This window comes from Budorcas taxicolor, chromosome 11 (genome assembly GCF_023091745.1).
Source record: "Budorcas taxicolor isolate Tak-1 chromosome 11, Takin1.1, whole genome shotgun sequence".
NCBI lineage: Eukaryota > Metazoa > Chordata > Mammalia > Artiodactyla > Bovidae > Budorcas > Budorcas taxicolor.
This window is the reverse complement of record NC_068920.1, coordinates 48,332,769-48,353,346: the sequence shown is the minus strand read 5'-3', so window position 1 is coordinate 48,353,346 and position 20,578 is coordinate 48,332,769. Positions and strand designations below refer to the sequence as shown.

At 44.4% G+C, this 20,578-nt stretch overlaps 1 protein-coding gene across 1 annotated transcript in view; it reads left to right on the top strand.

Annotated features, from left to right (window-relative positions):
• Nucleotides 1–7,326, top strand: part of TBC1D22B (TBC1 domain family member 22B) — a 68,562-nt gene extending 61,236 nt beyond the window's left edge. The window contains exon 13 of the mRNA XM_052648008.1: nt 5,368–7,326. Within this exon, the coding sequence (XP_052503968.1) occupies nt 5,368–5,496 (129 nt within the window). The 3' untranslated portion in view covers nt 5,497–7,326. The remainder of the gene's footprint in view (nt 1–5,367) is intronic.
• Nucleotides 7,327–20,578: the final 13,252 nt, after the last annotated feature.

Here is a 20,578-nt window from a genome sequence, read left to right as displayed (position 1 = left end):
TAATCCTCGACTGTTGGTGGGAGAGGTAGTAGGAAGCTGACACGTTCAAGGGTAGAATTATTTCAGGGCTTCTGGGAGGTTTCTAGCAAGACTAGAAAAACTGGAAATTACAGGTGGATTCTCTCCTAGAAAAAAATATTCTCCGCTAGGCACATCAACTGTTGGTTGTTTTTGCTTATGAGTTATTCAAGTGTATGAAACCATTAAAGAATCTGCCTGCAGTGCGGGAGACCCAGGTTTAATTCCTGGGTCAGGAAGATCCCCTGGAGAAGGGCATGGATACCCACTCCAGTATTCTCACTTGGAGAATTCCACGGACTAAGGAGCCTGGTGGGGTCCTCCTGGTGGAGTCCACGGGATTGCAGAGTCAGACACACTGAACGACTAACAGAAACCATTATAGAAAAATTAGGAAATACCAATAAGGAAAAAGAAGGTACTTGAAATCTTACCATGCAAAGGTGATATATCTCCTTCCAGACATTTTGCCATGCAGATCTATGTGAATAAATACATACTGTCTGTACATAACCCTTAATGGAAATATTCTGTATATTGGGTTGGCCAGAAAGTTTGTTTGGATTTTCCTCTTTTTTTTTTTGAGGTTTTTGTTTATTTACTTATTTGACGTGTACACACCGCTGTATTTCGTTGATTTATTTTTGTCTGTGCTGGGTCTTGCTGCACTCGCAGCTCTAGTTCTGGAGGGCGGGAGCAGCTCTGGTCGCTGTGCACAGGCTTCTGACTGTGGTGCCTTCTCTTGCTGCGGAGCACAGGCCCTAGGTGCAGGGATTCAGCAGGTGCAGCTCAGGGCCCATCACTGGTGGCTCGCGGGTCCTGGAGCACAGGCTTCAGCAGTTGTGGCGTTCAGGTTTAGCTGGCTCCACAGCATGTGGAATCTGTTTCTGGAACAGGGATCAAAACCATGTCCCCTGCACTGGCAGGCGGATTCTCATCATCCACTGCGCCACCAGGGAAGTCCTGTTCGGGTTTTTCTATATGATGTTGTGACATATGTTGTTTTTGTAACCTCTTTTTATCATTGGTACAAAATATAGTAGATGTTCCATAATGTCAGAATGCATAAATGTGTATAATTTTTCCCATTTTTCTATTTTTCACACATTACATGAGTACGTGCTCATACAAAAACTGTGAAAGCATTAGTAACTTGAGTGCAAGGTATTCCATTTTACAGATTTATCTTTGTTTTTTGCCTTTTTTTTTTTTTGTCACACTGTGCAGCTTGCTCTATCTGATCAGTTCTCTGATCAGGGATCAAACCTGTGCACTCAACAGCTAAAGCATAAAGTCCTCACCACTGGATTGCCGTGGAATTCCCTTGACTTGTGGGTTTCAGTTCGATTCTCAGGCTTGGAAATCCAGGGACAGCGTTTACAGTTAGCCAAGTTTGTTGAATGAGAATCTTAAGCCCTGGTAGAGATCCAGGGACATGAGCATTTTTTTCTGGATGAGTCTTCAGTTCAGTTCAGTTCAGTCGCTCAGTCGTGTCCGACTCTTTGCGACCCCATGAATTGCAGCACGCCAGACCTCCCTGTCCATCACCAACTCCCGGAGTTCCCGCAAACTCATGTCCATCAAGTCAGTGATGCCATCCAGCCATCTCATCCTCTGTCGTCCCCTTCTCCTGCCCCCAATCCCTCCCAGCATCAGAGTCTTTTCCAGTGAGTCAGCTCTTTGCATGAGGTGGCCAAAGTACTGGAGTTTCAGCTTTAGCATCATTCCTTCCAAAGAAATCCCAGGGCTGATCTCCTTCAGAATGGACTGGTTGGATCTCCTTGCAGTCCAAGGGACTCTCAAGAGTCTTCCCCAACACCACAGTTCAAAAGCATCAATTCTTCGCCACTCAGCTTTCTTCACAGTTCAGCTCTCGCATCCATACATGACCACTGGAAAAACCATAGCCTTGACTAGACGGACCTTAGTCTGCAAAGTAATGTCTCTGCTTTTGAATATGCTGTCTAGGTTGGTCATAACTTTCCTTCCAAGGAGTAAGCATCTTTTAATTTCATGGCTGCAGTCACCATCTGCAGTGATTTTGGAGCCCCCAAAAATAAACTCTGACACTGTTACCACTGTTTCCCCATCTATTTCCCATGAAGTGATGGGACCAGATGCCATGATCTTCGTTTTCTGAATGCTGAGCTTTAAGCCAACTTTTTCACTCCCCTCTTTCACTTTCATCAAGAGATTTTTTAGTTCCTCTTCACTTTCTGCCATAAGGGTGGTGTCATCTGCATATCTGAGGTTATTGATATTTCTCCCGGCAATCTTGATTCCAGCTTGTGCTTCTTCCAGCCCAGCGTTTCTCATGATGTACTCTGCATATAAGTTAAATAAGCAGGGTGATAATATACAGCCTTGATGTACTCTCTTTCCTATTGGGAACCAGTCTGTTGTTCCATGTCCAGTCCTAACTGTTGCTTCCTGACCTTAGGTACCTTTAAAGTGTTCATGCCCTTTGACACAGTAATTTTCATTCCTAGAAATTTAGCCCAAGGAAATAGTCTAAAATATGGCTTTATGCACAAGCCTGTTCATTATAATTTCATTATAGTGAAAAACCAGAAATTATTAAAAGCTCAAAACAGGAAGATAGTAAATTAGGGTACTTCTGCATCATGGAAAATTCTTTGACCATTGAAAATGTCTAAAAGGAGTTTAATATTAGAGGAAATGCTTATGTTAAGTGCTAAACAGATTCAAAAGTATTTAGAGAAAATGTTTCATCTGTGTAAAAATGTGCAGAAAAAGGACTGAAAGGAAGTATGCCAAAATGTTTAAAAGTAGCTTCCTCTTGATTATGAAGTTATGGGTGGTTTATTTTGTGCTCTATTACTTTCAACAAAGTAAACAAACTTCCAGGAAAATGTGTATTACTAGGGGGAAATGTTCTGTAACGTAAGTAATATACAAAGACTTGATTGTAATAATTGAAAATGAGGAGATATATAATGAGAGAAAGCAAAGGTTCTCGCATCCCCAAAGGTAACTAGTGTTAACAGTTTCACCACCTGGCCTTTAAAAAATTTTACATACATACATGCACATACAAACTTATAGTTGTATTTTCTCTTTTACCTAAGTGGGATCATAACTGTTTTTCTGTAACTTGCTTGTTTTCGCCCCTAAAAATGTCTTTGATATCTTTTTACCTTGACACATGTAGTCCTGCTTCTTTTTATAGGTGCTGCTTGTATTTCATAATTTGGAAAGTTGTCTCTAAATTCCCGGTACTGACAGGCACCTCGTTCATGTCCTTTTCCCCATTATTTGAAGCAATGGTGCGGTGCTGCCCCTTGTACAGGAGTGCAGATGTTTTCCAAGAAGCACTAAGCAGTTAAGTTGCTGGATCAGTGACCATGTGTGTTTCTGGGCTTATTTTTTTCCTCTTTGTTTTTTTGTTCTGTTTTGTGGGAGAGGTGTATTGTTTGGTTGTTTGTTTTTTTTTTTTTGGCCACACTGTGCTCTTGCAGGATCTTAGTTCCCCAACCAGGGCTGGAACCCAGGCTCTGGCGGTGTAAGCACTGAGTCTAACCACTGGGCTGCCAGGGAAGTCCCTGCATCTCTAGTTTTGACAGATGTGGCCCGAGTTTGTTAAGATGATATAAACTTGTCTCCTGAAACCAAGACCAGAGAATAACAGTGGCTTAAGACGAAGTAGTTGTTTGCTTCTCTTCCGTTAAGAGGCTGAGTGTGAGAGTCCAGGGCTCACGTGGCTCCAGGGTGGCAAGGACTCGGATTTCTTCTCTCCTGTTGCTCTGCCATCTTCCACACATAGCTTTATTCTTAGGGTCTAAGATGACTGCCTCAAACTCCTCCATTCATCACAGTTTTCTAGGAAGGGGTGGAGTAGTTTAGGGCAGAACCCAGGAGTTACACTCCCCCCCCCCCCCCCAGATTGGCCAGAACTTATCATACTGGCCATACACAGCAGTGATGTTCCCATGTATCTCTGTGCCCAGCTAAACTTCTGTTACTAAAGGAAGAAATGTTGTAAAAGATACCTAAGACCTCTTCACTAAGAATTACGAAACATTGCTAGAGGGCACACGTCGGCCGATGGCAGGGGTACAGCATGTTGATGGGCCATTGGCGTTTTGCATCCGTTTTTTTTCCATTTAGTGGTTTTCCTTTTCATCTTACTGATTTGTAGGTACTTCCTTTTTATTGCAGATATTAACCTTTTGTCTTTTATAAGTGTTATCAATATTTTCCTGTAGTCAATTTTCTTGTATTTCAACCTTGTTTTTGTGCCTTGACGTAATGAGGTTTCAAAACTGTATCAAATCTGTCAGTCTCTTTCTGGGTTTTGTCTTGCTACTGTTTCTCTTATAATCAGAAAAATAAGATCCAGTTCAGAAAGAGAGGTGGAGAAAGAACACAAAGTGGCAGCAAAGGCAAGGGTAACTAAATTATAGAGATAACCTAAAATTTCACATTCATTCTTTATTCTAATATCCTCTTTAATAGGCCACCTCCGAGGAGCTGACTGAGGGACCTGGGCTTTGAAAACTGAATAGGATTTAGATAGGTAGAGGAGAAAGAGAGGAGGTGTTCCAAGCAAGAGGAACAACCTAAATTAAACCCTGGAGGCACAGGTAAATGTGGCCGACGTGGACCCAGCCGGATGAGGCTCATACCTTGGGAACAGTGGGAAATAAGCTGACAGGTAGGTTGAGGACAGTCTTTGGGGAACAGAGCAGAGGATAAATACAGTGATTAATGAACAAACATTAGGATCAGGAGAAAGATTGTCCAATGCAGAAAGGTTCCTAGCAGTCTTCCCTATGAAGGTGTTTTGTTTTTTTTTCCTTAAAGGAAATAAATGAAGTATCTAATAAAAGGGAAATGTTTTAGTAAATTAGAGTATAGCCACATGATGGAGTACTAACATTGAGAATAATCATTTTTTGAAGGCTGTGCGGAAAAACACAAAAATTACAGTAAAAAAGGATGATTAAAAAGCGTGTAAAATCATAATTATGATTACAGCTATTTCAGAAATGTGCATGTGAAAAAAAGACAGGAATACTTTGAAATTAAGAGAGGTATATTTGGATGAGTGATTATTTTTCTCCTTTAAAGATGCTTATTTATTGTTTTCATCCTCTATTTATAATATTTCTACAGAGGCAGGTGTTAGTGGATCAGAGACTCAACAGAGGCTTTTCAAGGCCTCCTGAAGGAGAACTAGGGCCAACGGCTGTGTGCCGCATGGGAGGAGGGAGGCCAGAGCCTGGGATGGATGACCCGGGAGGAAGGGGCTCCATCTGACGGCCTGCAGGTCCCTTGGTCAGTAGTCCCGCAGTGATCAGACGATAAAAGTTCCTTCTTGCATTCCAGGGTCTCCTCATGCTGCTGCAGAACCTGCCTACGATCCACTGGGGCAACGAAGAGATTGGGCTGCTCCTCGCTGAGGCCTATAGACTCAAGTACATGTTCGCGGACGCCCCCAATCACTACCGCCGATAGGTGCTGTCTCCCCAGGGGGACCCAGACTGCCCCCCATCTCTGATGGCAATCTGATCACTGTGGCCACTGTGCGAGCCGTGGACTCCGGCCAGGAACCACTCCTGCTGTAAAAAGCTCACATCCGCCGCCCAGGTCTTAACTTTCTGGCGTGCCTGTCCACCACTCCATGTCTCTGGACACCTCCTGGACCACTATCAGTATTCCATGACACGTGGATGGGCTCAGCTCTGGGAGAGGACAGAAAGGGAGGTACAGGGTTGTCTGCCCCTTTAAGAGAAACCGGAGGGAAGAAGGGGAAGGCTCAGGGTCTCAACTCGCGTTGCCCTACGTGGACTGACTGTCTCTTACCTCCCAGCCCCAACTGACACTGTTGCTTTTTTGTGACATAGTTTGATTTGATCATAGGTCAAAAATGCCTTATGTTTTCAAAAGACTCCTGCCCCCTCCCCTCTACCCCCAACTCCTAGCCCTTCCCCTTCTGCCCAAGTCTGAGCCAGTGAGGGGCAGCTTCCTAGGAGCTTTGTTCTCAGTCGGAGGAGGCACTGACGCTTATAACTCTGGGGAGAGACCTACACCCAAGGGCTAGGAATTTTATTTTTCCTTTTCTCACACAGATGTCTGTATGTATGCCTGCGTCTGTGTGTGTATGTGGGTGTACACGCCCATCAGCATTTAGTTACATGTCCGAATGTCCAAATGTGTCCGGACAAGCCCCATCAAACAGCCAGCTGGGAAGGGCCCCAGTGACCAAGTATACACGCATCCCTTGAGAAGGATCAGGTCAGGGGAGGGAGAAGGGGCTTATTACCTCTCCGAACCCCCCGCTTTTTCCGTGATGACCCACTCCAAGATATTATTATGTGTAAATTGTGTTATTATGTATATGGGTAAAGATGTATAAATATGTCTTCTTTGTAGCAGATATGATTTTTATATTTATAACGTGCATCAGCACGTGAAAGCAATCTAGGTCACTAGCACAGATGAAGTTGCCAGGCAGGTGGCTTCAGCGCCTCCAGGTGGATTCCTAGGCGCCCCTCCTGTGAGGGAAGTGAACAGGCGTCGGCCAGAGTGAGCACAGCCGACAGATGGAGCTGCTCTGATGAGCATCAGTGTCTCTGAGTTTTCCTCTCCCCCTCCCGCCCCCCAGGCCCAGGCCTCCGTGGCGCATTTGCCCTGTTCCTTCCCCGTCTTCAGCAGTCAGAGCTCCCCTCCCTTCACCGCAGCTGCTCCCCCCGCCCCCAGGGACAGGGCTGCAGAGGCAGAAGCCCCTCTGCAGGTTTCTGGCCCCCTGCCTTTCCCCTGGAACAGGGGGAGGGCTTTGGTTTTCCCGTTTTTTACAAGGCAGCATGGTATTCAAGATAAGCTGTGACTGACTGTCAGTGCCAAGGGAGAGAGGTTTCCCGTGTGTTGCTGGGGCCTGGGGCTCTTCCCAGAGAGAGGCATTTGGCGTCCCCCCCACTGTCACCATCACACCCCACGCAGCTCACCAGACGGCTGGCCTGTGTTGGATGCCGGGTGCTCAGCAGCGAAGAGGTGGAGGGGGAGGCGGCAGGCAGCTGGCACCCTCTGGGGAAGCCGGTCGCTGTCCCCTGTGGGGGAGGCCCTGAGTCTCCCAGTGGCGCCCACGGTGCCGGCATCTTACATTTCTCACCGGGAGCCGTTTCTCAGGCATTCTTTCCGGCCCTCTCCTGCTCCCCGTCCGTGTGCCTCAATAGCCTCCTTCACAGAGTGAGAGGGCCGTGGTCCTCCCTCGACCGGACTAATTAAAGAAAGACACTTGTGTTCCCAAGTGGTGGTTTTATTTTTTTAGTTTTTATGTTTGTATGGGAAATTGTGGATAAAGTGAAAGAACTGTAAATAAATAGTGTATTTCCTCCTCCACTGCTGATTTTTCTGCCATGGATTTGCGTAACCCCGAACCTAAAGTCTCCTTTTCTCAGGCTCTTCATGCTGATGCCTGTAAGCATGGGGGACGAGCTTTCTGTAGGGCAGGCACGGGATCGACAGGAGGGCAGGAGGCAACCTCAGAGGATATCGATGAACACTCACGAGCACCTCCTCTGTGCGGATACTGTGGACACAAGTAACGTGATTTATGAGTCTTCATCGCTCATGTGTATAGGGCACCTTGTCATGTGCAAAACACTGTGAAAAGTACTTGAGGTTTATTTCATTTATGCAAAAGGAGTATATAATCTAATGGAGGTTAGAAAATGGACTGGAAGTTCAGCACTAGATGAAAGCCTGGAGACATCTAGTTCAACACCCTCATTGTTCACAGAGGAAAACCCAACCCAGGCCAAGGCCAAGGCCAAGGAGGGGTCATCAAGAGCAAGAACTAGAGGACAGGCCTTCCACAGACTGGCCCTTCACTTAGGTTTTGGTTTGGTGTTATTTTGTTTGGGTTTGGGTTTTTTGAGGTTTCGGTGGTGGTAGTTAGTTTTTCTCTTAGTAACCTTACTGTGAAATGTCTTAAGAAAGGCAGTTGACTGCATTTTTCTTCTACAAAGAATGGACTGGAATGATAGTTTCTCCACTGAGAACATCTCCCTAGGATCTGTTGGAGAGTGTTTCTTGGTTTCAGTCATTAGGAGCTATATTAGGATCAAATTCAGCTACATATAACAGAAACCAAATATAACAGCTGGGTTCACACAGCATGGGGATTTCCTTCTCACTACCATGAGTATCCAAAAGTAGGCAACTCAGGGCTGGTATGATGAGTCTGTTTCACAAAGTCTTTAGGAACCTGGACTCCTCCAGGTCTTCTTGGCCAAGGTGGTAGCTAGCACTCCAGCTACTACATCCATTTTCCAAGCAACAAGATGGATTAAAGAAAGGAGACAAGAAAAAGTGCAGGGAATGTGTGAGCAGTATTTTATATAAGGTTCCTGAAGGCTGCTCCATAATATCTCCTTTTAGAGCTCACAGGCTAGGACTTAGTCCTGAGGTTGGGGGATTAGTCTATTCCAGGACACCATATGCCTGGCTCAGAATCAGGATTTGAAACCATGGAGGAAGGGAAGAACAGATAATAGGATTTGAGTGGCATTATTTACAATAAGAACTTTTGAAAATGGAGACCAGACTTTCTGATAAGCATATGGGAGTAGGGGATGGATCTGACTGAAATTCAAGTGATTGTTGATGCTCAGACTTAGAATTTAACTTTTTTCATAAAACATGGACAGTATTTCTATATGATATTATTTGGACTGAGGTCATTCATTGTTCCTGAGGCTGGTAGAGAAAAAACTGACCTAGACTTGGCTTCATTCAAAAATTCTGTTTTTCATTTATGTAGAAAGTTAAGCATTTTCTGAAATATGTTTAATCATGACTAGGGAGAAGGCAATGGCACCCCACTCCAGTACTCTTGCCTGGAAAATCCCATGGATGGAGGAGCCTGGGAGGCTGCAGTCCATGGGGTCGCTAAGAGTCGGACACGACTGAGCGACTTCCCTTTCACTTTTCACTTTCATGCATTGGAGAAGGAAATGGCAACCCACTCCAGTGTTCTTGCCTGGAGGATCCCAGGGATGGGGGAGCCTCATGGGCTGCCGTCTATGGGGTCGCAGAGTCGGACACGACTGAAGCGACTTAGTAGCAGCAGCAGCAGGAAATTGGTGAAAACTTTTCAGACGAATCTTGGCATGCTGTGACCTGCAGTTCATCTGTTCTCTCTGCAATCAGAACCTCTACTGTTCTACTTAACTAGGCCCTATTTTTGTTTTTATTCATCCATGAGGGGAGAGGGGCACAGATTCCTCAGCTAGTGACCTTGTTGCTCCTAGAGGCGTGAATCTTGTGTTGAGAGTTTGGCTTGTCTCGGATTGGACTTTGCACGTCAGATACAGCTTTGTAAAACTTCAAGGATTGGAGTCAGAACCTAAGGCCTGGTAACTGAGCCCTTCATACCTCTTCTCAGGACTTCCAGTTCTCCCTTTCTGGTTGGAGACCATTTTGAAAGCTGCTGCAGACACCAAGAAGTCAATTTATTAGACTCACGATGAAAAAGGTGAGATTCACACAGGATCAGAGAACATCCAGCATGTTGTACGTGACCGCACTTTTCCGAGCCTGTGCCAACTTGCCAGGATAGCCGCAGCTAGAGCCGATCAGAGCACCTCCTCATTTTGGCAAAGGCTGAATTAGAATTCTTAGAAGCAAGGAGAATCCATGTTGATTTTGATTCAGCAGGTGCTCTGTGAGCTATGGCTTCTGAGTGATGAATGTGAAAGTCCCCTCTTGAACTGAATAGCTGGAGGTGGGGAATCTGGAAGCCAGACCCCAAGGCCCCACTACTTGCTCCGAGGATACCAAGCCTGTCTCTATAGTGACCCTGACTCACCTGTCCTACCCCACCCAGCTGTCCGAGAAAGGAGAACCCAGACCTTCTCTTCAAGCCACTGGTCTCCATCCTTCTCCATCCCTCTAAACCTGTACTTAATGTGGGATTCTTAGAGGCAGGATATAGTTGGGCCTGGATCTGCAGCGCACTCTGACAGTCTTAGTTTGATGCATTTGGGCCATTTACAAACCATGCTGATGTGCTTGGCTTTGGGTCTACCATTGTATTGCTTTCTGTTTGTTCTCTTTGTTTTCTGTTTCTCTCCCCTTTCCTGCCACTTTTGGGTTATTTGAATATTTTTTAGTATTTCATTGTAATATGTCTATTCACTTTTGGTTATATCTCTGTTTTTTAAGCCATTGCTCTCAGGATTATAATACACAAATCTAACTCCCTACAGTTAATATTTTATCACTTCGAGTAAAATGTAGCTGCCTCTCAACCATATATTCTCCCCCTTTTATGTTAGAGTTGTTATGTAAATTATGTCAGGATACATTGAAGACCTTACCAGACACTATTACAATTTTTGCTTTTAATAGTCACACATATTTTAAAGAACTTAAGAGGAGACATTTACCATTTCTGTTCCTCCTTGATTCCTTCTGTTCCAAGTTTCCCTCTGCTATAATTTCCCTTCAGCCTGAAAAACTCCCTTGAGCACTTCTCTTAGAAGAAGTATGTAGTCCTCTTAGTTTTCCTTCATCTGAAAATTGGCTTTATTTTGCTTTCATTCCTGAATTTGTTCTCTCTAGATACAGTTATTTTCTTTCAGCACTTTAGCGCTGCCCCACTGTCTTCTCACTTGCACAGTTTCTGATGAGAAATCCATAGCAATTGAAATCACTGTTCTATATCTAAATAACTGTTTTTATCAGACTGTTTTTTTTTTTAATTACAGCAAAAGGTACATACACATATTATACAATTTGCCATCTTAATCATTTCTGGGGAATGAGCTGGCAGTCTAGCAGTTAAAACTGCCAGGACCCGGGTTCAATCCCTGGTCAGGGAACTAAGATCCTACAAACCACACAGCATGGCTATATATACATATAAGTATTGTTGTTTAGTCACTAAGTCTTGTCTAAGTCTTCGCAACCCCATGGACTGTCACCCACCAGGCTCCTCTGTCCTGGGATTTCCCAGGCAGGCAAGAGTACTGGAGTGGGTTGCCATGTCCTTCTCCAGGGGTGTGTGTGTATGTATGTGTGTGTATTGTAGTGTTAAACACATTCACACTGTTGCACGATCATCACCACCATCCGCCTCCAGAACTCTCTTCATCTTGCAGAACTGAGACTGACTAATAGCTCCGTATTTCCCCCTCCACCCGGCCCCTAGCAACCACCATTCTACTTTCTGTCTCTGTGAATCTGACCACTTTAGGTGCATCATGTAAGTGGAATCATACGGCACTTGTCTCTTTGTGACTGGCTTATTTCCCTTAACATAAGGTCCTCAAGGTTCATTCATGTTGTAGTATATGTTGCTGCTGCTGCTGCTGCTAAGTCGCTTCAGTCGTGTCTGACTCTGTGCGACCCCATAGATGGCAGCCCACCAAGCTCCCCCGTCCCTGGGATTCTCCAGGCAAGAACACTGGAGTGGATTGCCATTTCCTTCTCCAGTGCGTGAAAGTGAAAAGTGAAAAGGAAGTCGCTCAGTCGTGTCCGACTCTTAGCGACCCCATGGACTGCAGCCCACCAGGCTCCTCTGTCCATGGGATTTTCCAGGCAAGAGTACTGGAGTGGGGTGCCATCGCCTTCTCCGACCACGTTAGGCTTCCTTTTTTAAGGCTGAGTAGTCCATTGTATGCATATATTTTGTTTTTCCACTCATCACCAGTTGGCTTGCTTCCTTTTTTGTGTGTGGCTATTGTGAATATTCTGCTATGAATATGAGTATATAAATATTTCTTTGAGACCCTGCTTTCAATTATTTGGGGTATATACCCAGAAGTAGAATTGACAGATCATATGGTAATTCCATTTTTAATTATCTGAGGAACCAGCATATTGTTTTGTTTCTGAGAGTGCTTTTAAGATATTTTTTCTTTTCTTTGGGTTTAAGTATGTGTCTGACTGGGTCATTTTGTTTCTTTGGTTTTGGAGGGTTGGTTTGTTTGGTTGGCATTTGTCCAGTTTGGGATTCACTGAATTTCTTGAATCTGTACCTTTTTTTTTCCCCCTAATTTTTGCCACACCATGTTGCATGCAAGATCTTTGTTCCCTGACCAGGGATTGAACCTGTACCCCTTGTAGTGGAAGCACAGAGTCTTAACCACTGGACCTCCAAGGAAGTCCCAAGAATCTGTAATCTTGTCTTTCACCAAAATTGAGAATCTTTCAGCTACATCTTCAATTTTTTTTTTTTTTCTGCCCCAGTCTCTTACCCATCCCCTGGGATTCTAAAGAATGTTGGACCCAGTCCCTAACACTCTTATTCAGTAGGTTCTTTTAATCTTTGTTTCCTCCTTTCTGTTCTTTAGACTGGATAGTTTCTCTTCATCTATCTTCAAGTTCATGACTCCTCTTCTCTCACCTCCATTCTGCTATTAAACCCATACAGTGACTATTAATTTCAGATATTGTGGTTTTGGGTTCTAACACTTCTTAATTTTTTTTTTTTTATGTAGAGCAATTTTGGATTGTATCCTGGACATTTTGAGTACCGTGTATGAGACTCTGTTATTGTCATTAGTCACTAAGTCATGTCCAGTTCCTTGCCCGCCAGACTCTTTGTCCATGGGATTTCCCAGGCAAGAATACTGGAGTGGTTGCCATTTCCTTCTCCAGGGGATCTTCCCAACCCAAGGACTGAACCCACGTCTCCTGCATTGCAGGCAGATTCTTTACTGCTGAGCTACTGAATGAGACTCTGGGTCTTATTAAAAACCCAGCTCTCCTCCTGTTTTGTTCTTTATTGTTTTTGGCTGCACTGTGAGGCTTTTGAAATCTTAGTTCCCAGACCAGGGATTAAACCTGGTGAAAAATGCAGAGTCCTAATCACTGGACCACAGGGGAGTTCCCTCCTCCTGTTTTTATAAGTAAAGTTTTGTTGGAACACAACCCTGCCTGTTTATTTACATATTACCTATGGCTGCTTTGGCATAGCAACAGCAGAGTTGAGTAGTTGTGATAGACTGTACGATTCACAAAGCCTAAACTATGTAACATCTGTCCCTTTATGGAAAAAGCATGCTGACCCCTGCTCTAGAAAACGTTGATTTTGTTTTGTTTTAGCAGGCACTCAATCCAGGTAGGTTCACACTGCAAGTTCTGTCTCTTTTTCTGTGGGCTGTCGTTCCAGTGTCATCTCAGTTTTTCAGAAGCTTTGCTCGGCTGTTTGCAAAAGTTGTGCCAGTTCATGCACAGAATTAGGGGAGCCCCCTTCTCTAGCTGGCCCCTCTCTGGGACTCTCCCTATCCTCTTCGGTTCACCAAGGCTTCGTTTCCCAGTCAGTTAACCAGAAGGACAGTGTTGCTGTTGAAATTTCAGCTGCCCATACTGCTGCCACCGCTGCTCCAGAATCGAGGGCTACCCTTGGGGCTGGTCCAGGAAAGAGAGAGAAAAGTTTTAACGAGAACTCTGACTTGGAACGACCCTTTTCCCAAGTCTGGTCAGAGAGATGGGATTTGTGAAAGAAATACATATTTGGTCTCTGCCACAGAGCTCCTAAAGTCATTTAATTTTTTGAGAGATAGGGGTGCTTATAGTCAAGGCTATGGTTTTTCTACTAGTCGTTTATGGATGTGAGAGTTGGACCATAAAGAAGACTGAACCCAAAGAATTGATGCTTTCGAACTGTGTTGCTGGAGAAGACTCTTGAGAGTCCCTTAGACAGCAAGAAGATGAAACCAGTCAATCCTAAAGGAAATCAACCCTGAATATTCATTGGAAGGACTGATGCTGAAGCTGAAGCTCCAATACTTTGGCCACCTGATGAGCTGACTCATTGGAAAATACCCTAACGCTGGGAAAGATTGAAGGCAAAAGGAGAAGGGGATGACAGAGGATGAGATGGTTATTGGATAGCGTCACTGACTCAATGGACATGAATTTGAGCAAACTCTGTGAGATAGTAGAGGACTGAGGAGTCTGTAAGGCTATAGTCCATTGGGTCTCAATGAATCAGACATGACTTAGCAACCCCAAAACAAGGGGTGCTAGGATTATCTTTTTTCCTGACATTTGATCTTGACCTCCTAGTTTCTGATACAGATCTCCTAAAAATCCCTTGGGATTTCCTGAATGGTAAGAGCATCTTTTGTTCTAATGAGGTGACTCTTGGTGGGCTTCTGAATAGATTCAGGATGGGGGCCTGGTCATAAGAAAGGTTATATCATGATTAGAAGCTTGGAAACTTTCAGCCTCACCATCCATCCTCTGGGGAAGAGAGGAAGATTGGGGATTTAATTAATGATCAATTATGATGGCTCATGAAATTAAAAGACGCTTACTCCTTGGAAGAAAAGTTATGACCAACCTAGACAGCATATTCAAAAGCAGAGACATTACTTTGCCGACTAAGGTCCGTCTAGTCAAGGCTATGGTTTTTCTAGTAGTCATGTAAGGATGTGAGAGTTGGACTGTGAAGAAGGCTGAGCACCGAAGAATTGATGCTTTTGAACTGTGGTGTTGGAGAAGACTCTTGAGAGTCCCTTGGACTGCAAGGAGGTCAACCCTGGGATTTCTTTGGAAGGAATGATGCTAAAGCTGAAACTCCAGTACTTTGGCCACCTCATGAGAAGAGTTGACTCATTAGAGAACACTTCGATGCTGGGAGGGATTGGGGGCAGGAGGAGAAGGGGACAACAGAGGATGAGATGGCTGGATGGCATCACGGACTCGATGGACGTGAATCTGAGTGAACTCCGGGAGTTGGTGATGGACAGGGAGGCCTGGCGTGCTGCGATTCATGGGGTCGCAAAGAGTCGGACACGACTGAGCAACTGAACTGAACTGAACTGATGATGGCTCAGAGGTTAAAGCATCTGCCTGCAGTGTGGGAGACCTGGGTTCGATACCTGAGTTGGGAAGATCCCCTGGAGAAGGAAATGGCGACCCACTCCAGTATTCTTGCCGGGACAATCCCATGGACAGAGGAGCCTGGTAGGCTGCAGTCCATGGGGTTGCAAAAAGTGGGACACGACTGAGCGACTTCACTTTAACTTTCACTATGCCTATGTGATAAAGCCTTCATAAAAAATCCTTACCAAAGAGGATCAGAGAAATTCTAGTTGAACACATCCATGTGCTGGTAGAATGGTGCTCCCCAGCTTCGCAGGAACAGAAATTGCTCCATTCAGCTCCCTTCCTTTCAGACTTCCATTTATCTACTTCTTCATCTGGCTGTTACTTTATAATAAACCAGTAAAGGTAAGTATTTCCTTGAGTTCTGTTTTCTTGAGTTTCTGATATAGCAAATTATCAAACCTGAGGAAGAGGTGGGTTATGGGAACCCCTGATTGGTAGCTAGTTATTCAGAAGTAAAGATGGTATCCTGAGACGTGTGACTGGCATCTGAAATGGACAACCTTGTGGAAATGAGCCCTGAATCCTTGAAGTCTGCACTAATTCCAGGTAGGTAGTGTCAGAACTGAACTGCAGGACACCCAGTTGGTGTTTGGAGAGTTAAGAGAAATAGTTGGTGTGGGAAAAAACCCACACACGTCTGGTGTCAGAAGTAAAGCTGTGAGAAGAGCAGAAGAAACAAGAGTTGTTTTCTGGTAGGTTTCTCTTGAAGTTTTTGCTGACATCTGCTACTGTGAACTCCCTTACAGGGGGCCTACTCTCTGGTCAAAGCTGTGAAAGAACAAAGGAAAAAAATTTTGAGACATCCAATACAGATAGCTTCTCCAAGCTCCCTAATTTGCCTGCTTGTTTACTTTGCAGAGTTCTCAGGTAGTTGTATTTTGTCCAGAATATTTAGTTGTAACTGTTGGCAGAGAGACTACAGTGGGCTTATTCCATCTTGTCCAGAACCAAAAAACCTTCCAACCTTTAGTGGAAAAAAAAAAAAAAAAAAACCCGACAACACATTTTACGTTAAGACCCATATAGATAATACACAAATATGAGCAACATTTCACAAACAGCACCTGCCCTCACTGTTTGTGACAGCCTCTGACCTGTTCTATTGTATTCCATTTTTCCAAAATAGTGGTCAAGAGTCTTTGTTGTTCCGTCACCTAGTCCGGTCCGACTCTTTGAAACCCCATGGACTGCAGCACACCAGGCCTCCCTGTCTCTCATCATCTCCCGAAGTTTGCCCAAGTTCATGTCCGTTCATGTGATGCCATCCAGCCATCTCATCCTCTGATGCCCTTTTCTCCTTCTGCCCTCAATCCTTCCCAGCCTCAGGGACTTTTCCAGTGAGTCAGCTGTTTGCATCAGATGACCAAAATACTGGAGCTTCAGCATCAGTCCTTCCAATGAGTATCCAGGGTTGATTTCCCTCAAGATTGACTGGTTTGACCTTGCTATCCAAGGGACAGGAGTCTTCTCCAGCACCACAGTTCAAAGGCATGAATTCTTTGGCGCTCTGCCTTCTTTGAGGTCCAGCTCTCACAACAACACATGACCACTGGGAAGACCATAGCCTTGACTGTGTGGATCTTTGTCGGCAGAGTAATGTCTTTACTTTTCAACACTCTGTCTAGGTTTGTCATAGCTTTCCTGCCAAGAAGCAATCGTCTTCTGATTTCATGGCTGCAGTCACCATCCACAGTGATTTTAGAACTCAAGAAGAGGAAATCTGTCACTACCTCCATCTTTTCCCCCTCTACTTGCCATGAAGTAATGGGGCTGGATGCCATGATCTTTAGTTAATACTTAGTTTTAAAAGATTCATTACTGAGTGTTAACCTGTTTGAAAAACACAACTCCAAATATTATGGAAATAGAGAAGTTTGCTACTAGCTGTAATAAATGTAACCACATTTCAATAAGTCCTGAATAATAAATACTAGAGCTGATAGTGCAATAAATTTATGAGTCCAAAAACATGTGATGAAAATTGCATTATTACCTTGGTTTGTAGAACTCAAGCTTCTGCAAATGATGAACAGCCCCACTCTTGCCCGTTTTCCCCAACCCTGGACAAAGGTGCACTAAGTTACGAGTCTTTGTGATTTTTGTAGTCCCAGCATAGCCAACTTACAGTGATCTGATTCAACTGTAAGTCATCCCAGGCCTGATTTTATATTAGATGCTTGATACCATGTATTACTTCCAAAAATAAACAGTCTGAAGCCAACTCTGCAATGAGAGGAAAACAAGGCAGTAATTATTGATACCTGATTCTCACTGCCTTCTTTCCTTCTCTCTTGCCTACATCCTCACTCCCCTTTAATAGAATCAGATGGGTAATAAATATTTGAACCAGGTTGTAGATGCTTAAAGAAACAGCCAGGGCCCCAACAAAAAAGGAAGAAGTTCATTTCCTACAGTACTAATTTCAAGTACCTCCAAATCATCCACCCTAATTACTGATTACAGATAACTGCAGAATATAATAAATTCAATGACTCCTGAGTACTTCCAAAATATAATAAACTTGATTAAAGATTTCAGAAATATAACTCTATACTTGAAACCCCATGTTTACATAAAATAGCACTTAATAAACAAGCCATCCAAAGCAGATGGTCCCTTTCCCCTCGCCTACTTCAGGTTTTCTAAAAAGTTTCCTTTCAAAAATAAAAGACATCTTTCCTTGATTCTTTCAGCACTTGAGTCTTCCATTTTTGAGATGGGCAGAGAAGAGATGATGGGAGGATAAATGAATAAGAAAAAAGTAGAATGAAAGAGAATGTAGAGCTGTCAGCCCCACCTCTCCACCCCTGCCCCCCTACCCCCAGAGACAAAGGCTGGATCACCCCATCTGGGGCCTTATCTCTCCAACAGTCACCCTGAATTTCTCCAAGTCTAGGAGACCCAGCTGTGCATTCACTGTTCACCCCATCCCCAAGGTGACTAAATGTAGCAGTCTATTGAAAAATTGACCTGTGATCTCAAGGTTCCGTTCAGTTCAGTCACTCAGTCATGTCTGACTCTTTGTGACCCCATGAATCGCAGCACGCCAGGCCTCCCTGTCCATCACCAACTCCCGGAGTTCACTCAGATTCACGTCCATCGAGTCCGTGATGCCATCCAGCCATCTCATCCTCTGTCGTCCCGTTCTTCTCCTGCCTCCAATCCCTCCCAGCATCAGAGTTTTTTCCAATGAGTCAACTCTTTGCATGAGGTGGCCAAAGTACTGGAGTTTCAGCTTTAGCATCATTCCTTCCAAAGAAATCCCAGGGTTGACCTCCTTGCAGTCCAAGGGACTCTCAAGAGTCTTCTCCAACACCACAGTTCAAAAGCATCAATTCTTCGGCACTCAGCCTTCTTCACAGTCCAACTCTCACATCCTTACGTGACTACTGGAAAAACCATAGCCTTGACTAGAGGAGAGAGAGTCCTTAAAGAGAAACACAGGACCTCACTTCAGATGCTACATCAAGACACCTTTCTTCTCCACTCTATCTTTTGAAAACGCAATGAAAAAGTCCCACCTCACCCTTACTGAACCTCTCAAGGGAGAAGCATGCTTCAAATCAGTTTGCAGAGCTATGCCCCCAAAATGGATCAACCCCTGCTCACAGAGGGAACTCTGGTTTAGACATTTAAAAAACCTGTCATGCTGGAGATGGGTAATAAAAGAGCCTAAAATTGATTGGATTTCTATGTTATAACTTGCCAATTAGAAGAAAACATCTTGTTTTCATGTCTGGACAAGGGAGCATAGAAAAGGTGTAGGGAGATAAAGTTTTTACCTGCAGGGGGTGGGTTCTGCAGAAACTGACCATTCTTCTGTGGCTCAATCATGTTCAACTCTTTGCGACCCCAAAGATGGCAGCCCACCAGGCTCCTCTGTCCATGGGACTTCCCAGGCAACAATACCGGAGGGGGCTGCCATTTCCTTCTCCAGAGGAACTTCCCAACCCAGGGATCAAACCTGAGTCTCTTGCATCTCCAGCATTGGCAGGCAGATTCTTTACCAGTGAGTCACCTGGGAAGCCCATCTTCTACAGCAACAGTTAACAATTATTGGTACTTACTCTGTACCAAGCGTAATTATCTTACGGGTATTAACCAAATCAAATCTGGGACTTCCCTGGTGGTCCAGGGGTTAAGACTCCACACTTCCACTGCAAGAGGCACAGCCAAAAACAATTCAATTCTCACAACAACCCTGTAAGTTTAATGCTATCGTTTTCATAACCCTCATCTTATAAATGGGGAAAGTGAGGCTTGGAGAGGTCAGGTGACTTACTCATGATCTCACATCTAATAAGTAGCAGAACTGGGATTTGAACCCAGGCAACTTGGCTCCAGACTCCACACACCTCACTACCATGCTGTAGTAGCCTTTGGTTTACCAAGGAGTTGGAGAAGGAAATGGCAATCCACTCCACTATTCTTGCCTGGAGAATCCCATGGATGGAGGAGCTTGGTGGGCTACAGTCCACAGGGTGGCAGAGTCGGACACGACTGAGCAACTTTACTTTCACTTTCACTTTCACTTTGGCCTCAAAAAAAACACAGAACAAAAGGCAATCACTTACACTCCATTCTTTTCAGCTCAGTTCAGTTCATTCACTCAGTCGTGTCCGACTCTTTGCGACCCCATGAATCACAGCATGCCAGGCCTCCCTGTCCATCACCGACACCTGGAGTTCACTCAGACTCACATCCATCAAATTGGTGATGCCATCCAGCCATCTCATCCTCGGTCATCCCCTTCTCCTCCTGCCCCCAATCCCTCCCAGCATCAGAGTCTTATCCAATGAGTCAACTCTTCACATGAGGTGGCCAAAGTACTGGAGTTTCAGCTTTAGCATCATTCCTTCCAAAGAAATCCCAGGGTTGATCTCCTTCAGAATGGACTGGTTGGATCTCCTTGCAGTCCAAGGGGCTCTCAAGAGTCTTCTCCAGCACCACAGTTCAAAAGCATCAATTCTTCGGCGCTCAGCCTTCTTCACAGTCCAACTCTCACATCCATACATGACCACTGGAAAAACCATAGCCTTGACTAGACGGACCTTAGTCGGCAAAGTAATGTCTATGCTTTTGAATATGCTACCTAGGTTGGTCATAACTTTTCTTCCAAGGAGTAAGCGTCTTTTTATTTCATGGCTGCAGTCACCATCTGCAGTGATTTTGGAGCCCAGAAAAATAAAATCTGACACTGTTTCCACTGTTTCTCCATCTATTTCCCATGGAGTGATGGGACCGGATACCATGATTTTCATTTTCTGAATGCTGAGCTTTAAGCCAACTTTCTCACTCTCCTCTTTTACTTACATCAAGAGGTTTAATAGTTCTTCTTCACTTTCTGCCATAAGGGTGGTGTCATCTGCATATCTGAGGTTGTTGATATTTCTCCTGGCAATCTTGATTCCAGCTTGTGCTTCTTCCAGTCCAGCATTTCTCATGATGTACTCTGCATAGAAGTTAAATAAGCAGGGTGACAATATACAGCCTTGACATACTCGTTTTCCTATTTGGAACCAGTCTGTTGTTCCATCTCCAGTTCTAACTGTTGCTTCCTGACCTGCATACATTTTTCTTAAGAGGCAGGTCAGGTGGTCTGGTATTCCCATCTCTTTCAGAATTTTCCACAGTTTATTGTGATCCACACAGTCAAAGGCTTTGGCATAGTCAATAAAGCAGAAATAGATGT